The sequence below is a fragment of the Hyperolius riggenbachi genome, chromosome 9 (assembly GCF_040937935.1).
Source record: "Hyperolius riggenbachi isolate aHypRig1 chromosome 9, aHypRig1.pri, whole genome shotgun sequence".
Classification (NCBI taxonomy): Eukaryota; Metazoa; Chordata; class Amphibia; order Anura; family Hyperoliidae; genus Hyperolius; species Hyperolius riggenbachi.
In genome coordinates this window covers 54065894-54080475 of record NC_090654.1, presented here as the reverse complement: position 1 = coordinate 54080475, position 14582 = coordinate 54065894, and the positions used below count along the sequence as shown (strand labels likewise).

Genomic DNA, 14582 nt, shown 5'->3' with positions numbered 1-14582 from the left:
ACCCACTACTGTCAGATGTGCCTGCCCGGTGCGCTACTTTACCTGTCGGTGTCCACTACTGGATCCGGAACCCCCTGTGCTCTACCCACTACTGTCAGATGTGCCTGCCCGGTGCGCTACTTTACCTGTCCGTGTCCGTTACTGGATCCGGAACCCCCTGTGCTCTACCCACTACTGTCAGATGTGCCTGCCCGGTGCGCTACTTTACCTGTCCGTGTCCGTTACTGGATCCGGACCCCCCTGTGCTGTACCCACTACTGTCAGATGTGCCTGCCCGGTGCGCTACTTTACCTGTCCGTGTCCGTTACTGGATCCGGAACCCCCTGTGCTGTACCCACTACTGTCAGATGTGCCTGCCCGGTGCGCGACTTTACCTGTCCACGTCCGTTACTGGATCCGGAACCCCCTGTGCTCTACCCACTACTGTCAGATGTGCCTGCCCGGTGCGCTACTTTACCTGTCGGTGTCCACTACTGGATCCGGAACCCCCTGTGCTCTACCCACTACTGTCAGATGTGCCTGCCCGGTGCGCTACTTTACCTGTCCGTGTCCGTTACTGGATCCGGAACCCCCTGTGCTGTACCCACTACTGTCAGATGTGCCTGCCCGGTGCGCTACTTTACCTGTCCGTGTCCGTTACTGGATCCGGAACCCCCTGTGCTCTACCCACTACTGTCAGATGTGCCTGCCCGGTGCGCTACTTTACCTATCCATGTCCGTTACTGGATCCGGACCCCCTGTGCTGTACCCACTACTGTCAGATGTGCCTGCCCGGTGCGCTACTTTACCTGTCCGTGTCCGCTACTGGATCCGGAACCCCCTGTGCTGTACCCACTACTGGCAAATGTGCCTGCCCGGTGCGCTACTTTACCTCTCGGTGTCCACTACTGGATCCGGAACCCCCTGTGCTGTACCGACTACTGTCAGATGTGCCTGCCCGGTGCGCTACTTTACCTGTCCGTTACTGGATCCGGACCCCCCTGTGCTGTACCCACTACTGTCAGATGTGCCTGCCCGGTGCGCTACTTTACCTGTCCGTGTCCGTTACTGGATCCGGAACCCCCTGTGCTCTACCCACTACTGTCAGATGTGCCTGCCCGGTGCGCTACTTTACCTGTCCATGTTCGTTACTGGATCCGGACCCCCCTGTGCTGTACCCACTACTGTCAGATGTGCCTGCCCGGTGCGCTACTTTACCTGTCCATGTCCGTTACTGGATCCGGAACCCCCTGTGCTGTACCGACTACTGTCAGATGTGCCTGCCCGGTGCGCTACTTTACCTGTCCATGTCCGTTACGGGATCCGGAACCCCCTGTGCTGTACCGACTACTGTCAGATGTGCCTGCCCGGTGCGCTACTTTACCTGTCCGTGTCCGTTACTGGATCCGGAACCCCCTGTGCTGTACCGACTACTGTCAAATGTGCCTGCCCGGTGCGCTACTTTACCTGTCCGTGTCCGTTACTGGATCCGGACCCCCCTGTGCTGTACCCACTACTGTCAGATGTGCCTGCCCGGTGCGCTACTTTACCTGTCCATGTCCGTTACTGGATCCGTACCCCCCTGTGCTGTACCCACTACTGTCAGATGTGCCTGCCCGGTGCGCTACTTTACCTATCCATGTCCGTTACTGGATCCGGACCCCCTGTGCTGAACCCACTACTGTCAGATGTGCCTGCCCGGTGCGCTACTTTACCTGTCCACGTCCGTTACTGGATCCGGAACCCCCTGTGCTCTACCCACTACTGTCAGATGTGCCTGCCCGGTGCGCTACTTTACCTGTCCATGTCCGTTACTGGATCCGGACCCCCCTGTGCTGTACCCACTACTGTCAGATGTGCCTGCCCGGTGCGCTACTTTACCTATCCATGTCCGTTACTGGATCCGGACCCCCCCTGTGCTGTACCCACTACTGTCAGATGTGCCTGCCCGGTGCGCTACTTTACCTGTCGGTGTCCACTACTGGATCCGGGCTCTGTCCGCAATCTGCATGCATGCTCCCTACGTGGTTGCTGGAGAACGTAGGCTCGTCTGTGACGTCACACGCCATGTGGGGCGCATGTATGCGGATTGCAGATGGGGCCCGGAGTCAGCTGCTGACATGTAAAGGTAAAGTACAGTGCACGGGGGAGGGGGGGAGGGGGGGGTACAGTTTTGGGGCTGTGGATGCAGTGTCACAAGGCCGATTCCTGATCGATTATAGCATGAAATCGATTGGGAATCAGCCTGTGGTGTATGGGCAACTGACAGATCTTTCTCTAGTCAGATTAGATTGGTACTCCAGGTTACATCGGTACTCCAGGCCCTGCCAAAATCGGGTGATGGCTTTCCTGGGGTCCTTACTAGCTGTGGATGGCACAACACTAGTGGGAAGAACACCTCCAAAGGAGGTGCAGTGGGCAATGAAGTTAAAATTTGACAGAACCGACAGGTTTAGGACTAGTGACTAGTCCATCTCCTCATGGGGGATTCTCTAGGTTTTCTTTGTTTTTTAAAAACATTTCCTAGTTGCTAGTTCTAACTGCCAAAATAAGATACCAGCCAGCCTTTCTACTCACTTGCAAGCTATTTTGGCTGTTAGACCTTAGCCTGATACACACTTTCAATTATGATTGGCCAATTACTGACCAATTTTACCATCTCCATGAACTATGAGGTTTTACCTGCACAATATGCACATAGTATTCAATATCTGTTGACCCTCATACTACATGGACATGGTACAACTGGCCAATCAAAGTTGAAGGTGTGTACCAGGCTTTAGCAACTGCCATTCAGGAAATGCTTTTGAAAACAAAGGATACCCTGAGAATACCCCCCCCCCCCCCCCGAGAAGATGGACTAGTCAGTTCTGTCAGATTTTAAAGGGAACCTTAACTCTACAAAAAAAAAGAGATTCACTTACCTGGGGCATCTACTAGCCCCCCTGCAGCCATCCTGTGCCCTCGCATTCACTCACTGCTGCTCCAGTCCCCCGCCACCAGCTAGTTACGTTTTTGGCGACTCGGAGGGCTACCACGTGTACCTTTTTGCACGTATTCCAGCTGGTGCAGGACGCTAACGCCAACATTAACAAGTACATTTTTACGCGTTGCAGTTGCAGTGCGTACGAAATGTATGCGTTGCACCAGTAACGCATAAAAATGTACGCATTAATCGCCGATAGCTTCCTGCACCAGCGTGAATGTGTGCAAAGGTTTGCATGGCGGTCCGCTGACTCCGAGTCGGCAAAAGCAAAACTAGCTGGCGGCGGGGGACCGGAGGAGCCATGAGTGACTGCGAGAGCACAGGATGGCTGCAGGGGGCTGGTAGATGCCCCAGGTAAGTGAAACTCATGGTTTTTTTTTTCTAGAGTTAAGGTTCCCTTTAACTGCTTAATTTTTTTTTTTTGCTGTAGTGGTCCTTTAAATTTATATTTGGATACAAACAGTAATTATAAAGCTGTTTGTGATTGAACGCTATCTCCTTTCCTCTAAGTTAGAATGTTGATAACTGATCAGTAAGCGTTTGGCGTGAATAATATGCAGTGACAGGGAGAGTGGCGCAGTTGCAAACACTTCAGTCACACACCAGCATGTGCTGTCTCAGCCCGTGAGTGTGTATGTGATGTGACCTGCAGCTGTTTCTCTATTCTCCTCACTAATCAGCCTCCTGATAGGTTCACATAACTCAGCGCTGCTGAATGGCTTCGTGGTCCGCCGCTGTCATTTCCATTTCTCATGTGAAATCCATTTGCCCGGCCTATTGCTCTGTGCTTTGTTTCGCATAATTGGAATTTACATGTCTAGACCGATTTGCCTTTTTGTTCCTGTTTGTCGGGACAATGCGAGAGCCCGCGGAGTTGCTTAGGTGGTCTAGGTGTGCGACTCGTGCATACTGATGACTACAGATGGTCAATGAGACTTTGGCTTTTCCAAGCAACAAGCTTTACAATCCGATAGCTTAGTTAAAGTGGACCTGAACTATTTGTCAGGGCCCTTTTCCACTAGAGCCATTGCTGAATCGCAAATCGCTAGTGATTTTAAAATCGCTAGGGTTTGATAAATAACATAGGAATCGCGGTAGGTAATTTCCCCTACCGCGATTCGATTTTTACAAAAGCGTGTTCTTACCGCGATTGTGCTATGCAATGCATAGCAAAATCGCTATCGTCGGGAAAAAAAGGACTTTGCTGAATCGCAATCGCTAGCGTTTGGTGCAAACGCTAGCGATTGCTAGTGGAAAAGGCCCATCAGGGCTGGTTCACTCAGCAAGAGCGCTTTCTGAGCGCTTTGTGATTTTAAAAGCTCTTGCTAATGTTATCCTATGTGTGTGTTCACACTGGAGCGATGTGATTTTGTAAAAATCCCCCATAGCATTGCATTAGCAAGAGATTTTCAAAATCACAAGCGCTTAAAGCGGACCCAAACCAAAAATTTTTTTAAATTAAAAATTTTTAGTTGCACTATTCTGACACATACAAAGATAAATAAACACTCCTTCAAGCCTATGAGCATTTCAGTGCATGCTTTTCACCCTTCTCTTTGCATAACTAGGGTTATACAGGTGGCAGCCATTAGCAATTTCTCCATTGCCTACTCCAGCATTTTGCCGGATTTTGTCCCGGCAATTTGAAAGGAAGGGAGGGGTTCCTCCAATAAATGTAAAATATTTTATGGAAAGGTGGGGGGAAAGGCTGCGCATCCCTAAACACGTTGGAATTGAATGGTTAATCGCACAGGCATACACCGCCTCTGTCAGACTGAAAAATGCATGCCCTGCATCCAAGACAAGTGCTAACATTTATTATACTAGGAGGAACTTTAGCTTCCAATATGGTTTGCATGCAAAGTATATTATACTAGACACTTGCACCACGGTGAGGCAAACCTCCGTGCAAGTGACCTAACCTAAATTTGCATGATAAGTAGTAGCAGATTTGCATATGATTTGCATCTGAATTGAATGGGAAGTGTGCAGAAATCTATTTAGGTGCTGCACACTGAGCTGGTGGTCATTTCAGATGCAGCCTTATGGTATGCGCTGGCGTTCTCCAAGCTGTAAAATATTTTATATTTGTCATCATGCAGCTGAAAAAAGGCTGCTATTTATTATTATAATTTAGAAAATAGATTTTATTTCTGAAATCTTGTATTTTTAATTTGGGTCCACTTTAAAGAGAAACGGTAACCAAAAATTGAAGTTCATCCCAATCAGCAGCTAATACCCCTTTTCCCATGAGAAATCTATTCCTTTTCTCAAACGGATCATCAGGGGGCACTGTATGGCTAATGTTGTGGTGAAACCCCTCCCACAGTGTGATGTCAGGACCATGGTCCAGACAGTTTCCTGTCTGTGAACCTTATTGCATTGTGGAAAATAGCAGCTTACAGCTGTCTCCAACTGCCAAAACAGCAAGCAGCTTCTCCTTCCACTGACATCACCTGCCAGCAGTAAAACTGTCACCATGTGATACATGTCAGAATGTAAATCAGGGAGAGGAAAGATTTTACAATGGACAAACACTGACTAAATCATTTATACATAATTATTGTAAAAATAAAGCACTTTTTTATTACATTATTTTCACTGGAGTTCATCGTTAAAAAGCTCTTTTAGTGTGAATCAGCCCTTACAGCTGACACAAGCCCTAAAATAAATCTGCAATGTGTCTACTTCCTGCTTTCATGGAAGCAGACATATTGTTAGCATCCTGTGCTTTCAAATGAGCTTATCTGCCATCTCTGCCATTGCAGTCAGGTGATACAGAGGAGAGATCAAATTACAGTTTGATTAGTCATAGATGAGCGGGAATTAAGACAGGCTAAACTCTCTAAATGCATACAGGGGACATTTCTGTTTTTCTTTCTATCCTGTGCAAGAGTTCAGGTCCACTTTAGAAGCCGCACTTGGACTAGTCCTCATCTGTTGTCTGCTATTGGCCCAGTCTCTGATTAGTTCCATGTGTCTTGCAGGCTCTGGATGACTTGCTCCATTGCGGGATCTGCTTCGACTACTTCAACATTGCCATGATGATCCCTCAGTGTTCCCATAACTGTGAGTATCCCGAAAGCCCCACCCCCTGTTCTGAGCCAGCCTCAGCAGCAATATAAATATGACAATTAGATTTACTGCCAGACTCGCTCAACCTCTGTCCCCGCTCTGCACGTCTTCTCCTTTTCATCTGGCCTAATTCAATTCACCCCTCCTGCTAACCTGCTCAATTATACTGAAATGTACTTAGAAATAATGTTCCAGTGGCTGGCTGTAGCTCTATATTAGCCCGTCTGTCACCTTCTGTGATTAGAGACCTTTAAATCCTCTCCAGAATGTATTGTGCTAAGAATTTTTAAAATGAAAGGAAACCTGAACGGAACTGAATGTACGGGCTGCCATCTTTATTTCCGCTGGAAAACCAATAAAAACAGAAACGAAGCACTTTGGCTGAAAGATCAGCGTGACAGCCAGGCAGTGTTCTCCCCAGGATTTGTTTTCCAGCGGGGTGGTATGAAAAGTAAGCCTGGCGGGACAGGGAAATACAGGGGCCGTCACTTCCACAGGTGCAAAGCGGTTCCATAGGGGCAAACTGGGCAATAGCCCAGCACCCCAGAGCTGACTGATGGGTCTCGTCTACCCCAATTGATCAGTACCCTTTGCTGAGGAGTGTGCTCCTCTGACACGATTGCTGGGTGCAATATTAGAGAACCGCGCATGCGCAGGACACTCATCCTTCTTGACACGTAGCCAGCCGGCGTGTGGATGCTGATTGGAGAAGCAGGAAGTAAGCCTGACGACTTCAGCCCGAAGTTGTCTAACGGAGCCGGGAGCGGGAGAGGATGCCGGGGGACGTTGCGGCCTACAGTGGGCTAGAGGAAGCCCCAGGTAAGTCAGCATTTCATTTTTAAGAAGTGGTCATGGTCCCTTTAAAATAGAGCTATAGGATTGCCTTCCGACCAATCCTCTCTCTCAGATACACCCCCAGCTTCTCTTGGCCCGATCTCGGTTAAAATGGACTGAGGCTCTGACGACCGACGCTAGTGACAATACATTAACTGATCTGGCCGGCGCGAGTCCCTGCGGTCCCTTCTCTGCGCTGGGCTCCGGCTGGCTTCACTTACTTCCTGTCAGGGGAAGTTTAAACAGTAGAGCGCCCTCTACTGTTTAAACTTCCGCGACAGGAAGTAAAGTGAAGCTGGAGCCCAGAGCGGAGAAGAGACGGCGGGGACTCGCGCCGGCCGGAATCAGGTAGTGTATGCATGGAAGGCGGCAGCGGCAGCTCCAGAGATTCAAAATCTGTTTGCAGTGTATGTGGCCAATAGATCCCTCTTTGATCAGATTGGATCACAGAGGGCTCTATCTGCTGGTCGATCTGGTGGCAATCGACCAGTGTATGGCTCCCTTAAGTCTTAGGAAACCATGGATGCAGTGGCAGACCTACCATGAAGCCCCCTGAATCATGTGATTCAGGCAACAAAATCGAGCAGGCGGCGTTTGAACAAAGTTTGGGCCATCTGGCGCCTGCTTTCTCTCCACTCTCCATCCCGCCTTCCTGGTTCACACACTCTGCCCTCCTCATCCACGCATCCCTGAATCCCCGTCCTCATTCAGCTGGTGGCACCTGCTGCCCTTCCCTATGACATAGACAGGTGAGGTGTCCATATATGCCTCTTATCGATATCGAAGCATGCTATGGCAAAGCCCCATTACCGGTGAAAGATCACCATGACCAGTCAGTGGGGAAGCTTTGGCACTCGACCAATCAGACGGGGGTGCTGGCACCAGACCGGCCAATCACAGCCACCCGTGGGCTGGATCACGCCATTATCATTGGGACAATCATTGCACTAGATCAGTAGCAATGACCTATCAGATGTCACTGCTACTGATCAAGTGCAAGTTATTGGCCCAATGACAGTGCCGTGGCCCCGCCCTCTAAACCATCGGCATTAGGTAGCAAAAGGAACAGTGGCTGGTCTGGTGCCAGAGCCTCTCCTCTGGCTGCCCATGGTGATCTCTCACCGGTGATGGGCTTTATATGGGAGGTATATACAGTATAATAGGGGGGTTATAATCAGCATTTACGGGAGGGGGGGGGTGTTAACAATACACATGAAATGGGTAGCTTAACAAGCTGTCCGCTGTGCCCTCATTAGTCGAAGCATGCATACAGAACAGTTCAGCTTTCTTGCATATTTAGATGGAAAAAAACACAACCCCTCTGATCATCGTATATTGCTCCCCATGTGAAAACTACATGTGTTTTGATCCGCAGGGGGTAAATGATCTGCTGTGTGGTCAATGTGACTCGTTTGGTCTGATCTTTACTGAAGGCTTACGCTAATAAACATGCTGCATGATATTCTAGCGATGCAAGATAACCTTCATGCGCTGATTAAAGCCAACCCAGTGCGTGCGTGCCGACCTCTCTGCGCTTATCTGCTCATTTATACGCCTTCCAGCCAAAGGAAACATTTATTTCATTTCCCCCGATGCTTGTTACAAATGTGGGATTTCTCTTAGCCTAATGCTGAGCACTGATCATGCCAAGGAGCTGCTTAATGTATTTGCTGTGTTGGTAGGTGATGCATTAGGTGTTGCATTGGATAAGTGGTGGGTTGGGTGACAAGTATGTATATACAGATAATGAATAAATCTAAACACCTGATCTGGAAATAGAGCAGAATGTAAATAGGGAAAATGTTCCATTATAAGCAAACCTGTCATTGGGAAAGCCTGTATGAGCTGGAATAAAGGGGTGATGAAAGGTACCACTGAGTGCTGGTTTATACATCTACCTTATCAGATTTCCTCCTTAATGCGCTCAGAAATCCTCCATCCTTCAGCATATGGATTCGATGGTTATTATCGTTATGTATTTACCGTATATAGTGTTGGAATCTCCTGCATATGTTTACAGAGTACATAGTCATGTCACTGACTGTCCTTAGAGGAGCTCACAGTGTAATCCCTACCATAGTCATAGTCTAGCGTTCTTATAATACTATTATCATCTATATAGTTCTGACGTGTTCTGCGGTGATGTACAGAGTACAATAGGAATGAAGGGTGATGAAAGGTACCACTGAATACTGGTATATACACCTACCTTATCAGATTTCCTCCTTAATGCACTCAGAAATCCTACATCCTCCAGCATATGGATTTAATGGTTGTTATTCCTATGCATTTACCGTATATAGCCCTCGCATCTCCTCCTTATGTTTACACAGTTCATAGTGATGTCACTTACTGTTCTCAGAGGAGCTCACAATGCTATCTCTACTGTAGTCATAGTCTAGCGTTCCTATAATACTATTATTACTATCATCTATATAGTGCTAACCTGTTCAGTGAATGAAGTGGAATAAAGGGGTGAGGAAAGGTACCACTGAGTGCTGGTTTATACATCTACCGTATCAGATTTCCTACTTAATGCGCTCAGAAATCCTACATCCTTCAGCAAATGGATTCAATGGTTATTATGTATTTACCGTATACAGTGCTGGTCTCCTGCATATGTTTACAGCAGGGGTCCCCAAACTTTTTTTGGTCAAGGGCCGAGGTCAACATACTTCAGACTGCTGGAGGGCCAGAACATGCATAAAATGTTGAAAGACATTACATTGAACCTACATATTGATTCCCCCCCTCCCAGCAGCAGCCATTCAGTCATGCGGCGTTTGAAGAATGCAGTGAAGTATACCCAGGTGACAACCTGCCATCAGAGGCGTATCTAGAGGGGTGCAGGTGTGGCTCATGCCATGGGCGCCACAGCACCATGGGTGCCATGACCGTCTCCTCCTCCCTCTGCCCCTCCTCTCTCATGCTCCGCTACCATACTGAGGGATGCCGCTTGTTACTTATACTTGGGGGGCTAACTCTAGCAACCTGTACTAGGGAAGCTACTTATATGGAGGGGGGGGGGGGACTCATCTAAATACCTATGCTGGGAGGGGGGCACCTCTGGCTACCTATACTGGGGTGGACACAACTCTGCATATCCATACTGAAGGGAAACCTCCAGTATGGATATGGGGCGCAATTTCAGTGTTTGCCATAGGCGCTATATTACCCAGATACGCCCCTGCCTGCCATTCAGTTGGACAGCAGTGTCACCTGATGAACCTGATTGGAAGCCAGAGAATAGCTGCTCGCTGGCTTCTACAGTATATGGCTGGGCGGTGCCAGCACTGCTATTCTATATGCGGGCCACCGATATTTAAAGGTGCAGCTGGCTACATCTATAAGCTATACATTTGGTGTTTGGGGGCCAGTGGAAAAGCCTCAGGGGGCCGCATTCGGCCCTCGGGCCTTAGTTTGAGGACCACTGGTTTACAGAATACATAGTCATGTCACTTACTGTCATCAGAGGGGCTGACAATCTTATCCCTACCATGGTTATAGTCTAGTGCTCATCTCATACTATTATTTTCATTTTATATAGTGCTGACATATTCTGAAGTGCTGTACAGAATTCATAGTCTTGTCACTTGCTGTCCTCCGAGGAGCTCGTAATCATATCCCTACTGTAGTCCTAGTCTAGTGTTCCTCTCATACTATTATTGTTATCTATATAGTGTTGACATGTTCTGCAGCTCTGTACACAGTTACATAGTCATGTCACTGACTGTCCTCAGGGGGCTCTCAATCCTATCCCTACTGTAGTCATAGTCTAGTGTTCCTATCATACTAATATTATCTTTATAGTGCTGACATGCTCTGCAGTGCTGTACAGAATACATAGTCATGTCACTGACTGTCCTCAGGGGGCTCTCAATCCTATCCCTACTGTAGTCATAGTCTAGTGTTCCTATCATACTAATATTATCTTTATAGTGCTGACATGCTCTGCAGTGCTGTACAGAATACATAGTCATGTCACTGACTGTCCTCAGAGGGACTCACAATCCTATCCTTACTGAAGTCCTAGTCCAGTGTTCCTACATACTAGTAATATTTATATAGTTCTGACATCTCCTGCATATGTTTACAGAGTCCATAGTCCTGTCACAGACTGTCCTCCAAGGAGCTCACAATCTAATCCCTACCATAGTCATAGTGTAAAGTCCTACATTATTATTACTATTATGTATTTATATAGTGCTGACATCTCCTGCATATGTTTACAGATTATATAGTCATCCAATGCGACGAATCCACAGCACCATGCCAGTAATGTATAGCTCTTTTATTGTTGTCGCAATGGATTTCGTTTGACTCATTTGGTCTATTGAGTCTTTCCACTTAAGCACACGTCTGTCCCCATTGGGTGCTTGTCTACCTGGTATCTAGAGTATATAGTCATGTCACTAACTGCCCTTAGAAGAGCTCACAATCCTATCCCTACTGTAATCATAGTCTAGTGTTCCTATCCTAATATTATCTATATAGTGCTTAGTGCTATCCCTTCTGCAGTCTAGTGTGAAGTGTTTCTTTCATATTATTACTGTGACAGCAGTTACAGTATATTGGGCTGACTTTTTCTGCAGCTCTTTACAGAGTCTCTAGTCATGTCACTGGCTGTCCTCAGAGGAGCTCACAATCTTATCCGTTCTATATCGTAGTCTAATGTCCCACCACATAATTACTATGAATTTATAGAATGCCAACATCTTCTACAGCACTTTAAAGAGTACATAATCATGTAATTGACTGTCTTCTATGGAGCAAACAATCTAATCTTCTTGTAGCCATAGCCTAATGTCCCACCACATTATTATGTATTTATATAGCACTTACATCTTCTGCAGCACTTTACAGAGTACATAGTCATGTCACTGACTGCCCTCAGAGGAGCCCACAGTCTATTCCTATTATGGCCATAGTCTAATGTATATAATGATGTCAATAGATTAGTACTGGCCACCCCTAATACTAGATACTTATAACGGAGAGGATAAAAGAAAAAGGTTTAGTGGCCTAGTATGGGTCAGACCGGTACATAAAAAAATTAGCTTTTAATATTACAGATAAAAGGTAGGCATGTTAAGGTCAATACAGTCATAATTCTATCATCACATCAATAACAAATATTTAGTGTGCTGCACATTGTATATTTTTTTTATTGATATGATGATGAAATTATGACTGTATTGACAATTACAATCTAATTCTGCCAAAGTCATAGTCTAATGTCCTACCATTATGTATTTATATAGCACTGTCCTCTTCTCCAGCAGTTTACAGAGAACATAGTCATGTCACTTACCGCCCTCAGAGGAGCTTAAAATCAAATCCTATTATAGCCATAGCCTAATCTACCATATTTATTATTATTATTATTCTGTTTTTATCAAAAAACGCTGACATCTTCTGCAGCTTTTACAGAGTGCATAGTCATGTCACTGACTGTCCTCAGAGGAGCTCACAGTCTAATCCTATCATAGTCCTAGTCTAATGTCCTACCATATTATAATGTATTTATATAGCGCTGACATCTTCTGCAGCACTTTATAGAGTACATAGTCATGTCACTGACTGCCCTCAGAGGAGCTCACAGTCTAATCCCTGCCATAGTCACAGTCTCCAGTTCCAAAGTAGAGTTATGCTGGCATTAAATGCTCTGCTGGCAATTACCCAGGATAACATGTCATGAAATGCGCTCAATGGCAATAGGTTTTTTTATTTTACATCATAAACAGAGAAGTAAAGATCTGGGCAACAATCCAAGGAAAAAAAACCTTTGAAACATCCCTTTAGTCATCCTTTGGTAAACAATGCAGACAAGGCAGGAGTGTATGCAGACCACCTGACAGCTATTTCGCAGGTTCCCCAGCTTTTAATTTTAAATGTAAGTGTAAACAAAGCTAAGGAAAGAATGGAGCCCGGATCCGGGCCAGGCTGTGATGGGGTAGTTTATAAAAAGTAAAGGTGTGTGTGTGTGTGTGTGTGTGTGTGTGTGTGTGTGTGTGTGTAGATAGATAGATAGATAGATAGATAGATAGATAGATAGATAGATAGATAGATAGATAGATAGATAGATAGATAGATAGATAGATAGATAGATATAGATAGATAGATAGATAGATAGATAGATAGATAGATAGATAGATAGATAGTCAGTTTATACTAAAAGCAAGCGCTTCTTTTTTTCTTCCAGATCCCCTTTTAATAAATAAAGTGCTCCTACGGGACATTTACCTGGGGATGGGGAATCCTCTGGATCCTAATGAGGTTCCCCCATCCTCTTCCGCCCCTCCATTCCAGCGCTGTCAGCCTACAAGATCCGAGCCCGAGCGAAACAGATCGGTCACTGCTATTTCAGTCAGAAGGGAAGCCCTTCTGCGCCTGCGCTACGCTCACACAGGAATGTTATAATGCTGGAGCTCCAGTGGATTTTCAGCAGCTAAAGGCACTGGAATGGAGGAGGGTGGCAGAAGCCTCAATAGGATCCAGAGCCTTCCCCCTCCCAAGGTAAATTCCCCATAGTGGCACTTTTCTTCTTAAACATCCACTTTAGCTAAAAAGAGCCCACCGGCCCAAAAGACGATGGGCTTGGTTCATAAATGTGCAGGAGCGCGCGATATGCACTCCTTACTTAGCAGCGCTCATCGCCATGTAAGGGGCGTGCCTTCCCTTAGTTACGCGAGCTGCTTCCGTAGCAATGTGCGTAACTTTAAATGCAGGCGGTCCTTTGAAGTATCGCGGACGCAATACTTCACTAGCGGCCGCTAATATGTCAATTAACATGTTAATGTTTAGCAGTGCTATAGCAGTGCAGCCTAATGAATCAAGCCCATCGTCTTGACTGCCTCAAGTGGACTAAGCCATGTTCACATGTTCAGTAAAAACCTTCTGTGTAGCAGAACAGATCCTTTGCTCAGCAATATGATCCATTCATATCAGTCAGTTTTGAACAGATCCATTTGTTCCATTCTGTCAAGAGCAACGCTAATATAGGGGTCTTTGGTAATTCCGGCCGGACAAAGCGAATGTTGATGGAGACCGAAGCAATCAATAGTAGTCTATGAGAACAGACTGTGTTCATTCTTACTAGGCTGCTCGCCACGTATATTCGCACCTGCTGCCGTCCATTTAGCTTCTCTGCTGCTGCCGCCATCCATTCGCATCCCTGCACGCTCGAAACGCCGGGATACCAATCCCAGAGCCCCAGCAAAAGCATCAGGTTACAACTGGTTAGTTATAGACCAATGGCAATTGTTCCGCCCCGGGGTGGATTCCCTTTGGTCTTTTGCAAACCAATGAGAGCTTGATGCTTCTAATGGGGCCCTACAATCAGTACACTGGGTTTTCTAACTGGTTTTCTTTCTTAAAACAGAAGAATATTGCGATAATTCAGCTGAAAGTGAACATCTGTGGTTACCTACAATGCCCGCTACTGAATATGCAAATTATCGCTTTATGCCCCAGAAGCTAAGCTTGCATGCAGAACAGCTGGTGTCTTGCAAGCCTATAGCTTTACATTTTAAAGAGCCATACCAACCCCACATACAGACAGCCTGTTTCGGACTGTTGATCCTCTTCAGTGCATGGCAGGGATTGATATGGCTTTATGGGAGAGGGCTTGGACCAGTACAGCACAGTGACCAAGCAGCAAGGGGTAACCCAAATCCACAAGGCATAATGTTCATATTCAGGTGTGTTG

The 14582-nt window shown here is 46.6% G+C and overlaps 1 protein-coding gene across 6 annotated transcripts in view; it reads left to right on the top strand.

Annotated features, from left to right (window-relative positions):
* The window catches only part of RAD18 (RAD18 E3 ubiquitin protein ligase), a 618600-nt gene that overhangs the window by 9436 nt on the left and 594582 nt on the right, over positions 1-14582 (top strand). For all 6 annotated transcript variants that reach the window (XM_068252779.1, XM_068252778.1, XM_068252780.1 and 3 more), the window contains exon 2: positions 5953-6034. In XM_068252779.1, the coding sequence (XP_068108880.1) occupies positions 5953-6034 (82 nt within the window). The remainder of the gene's footprint in view (positions 1-5952; positions 6035-14582) is intronic.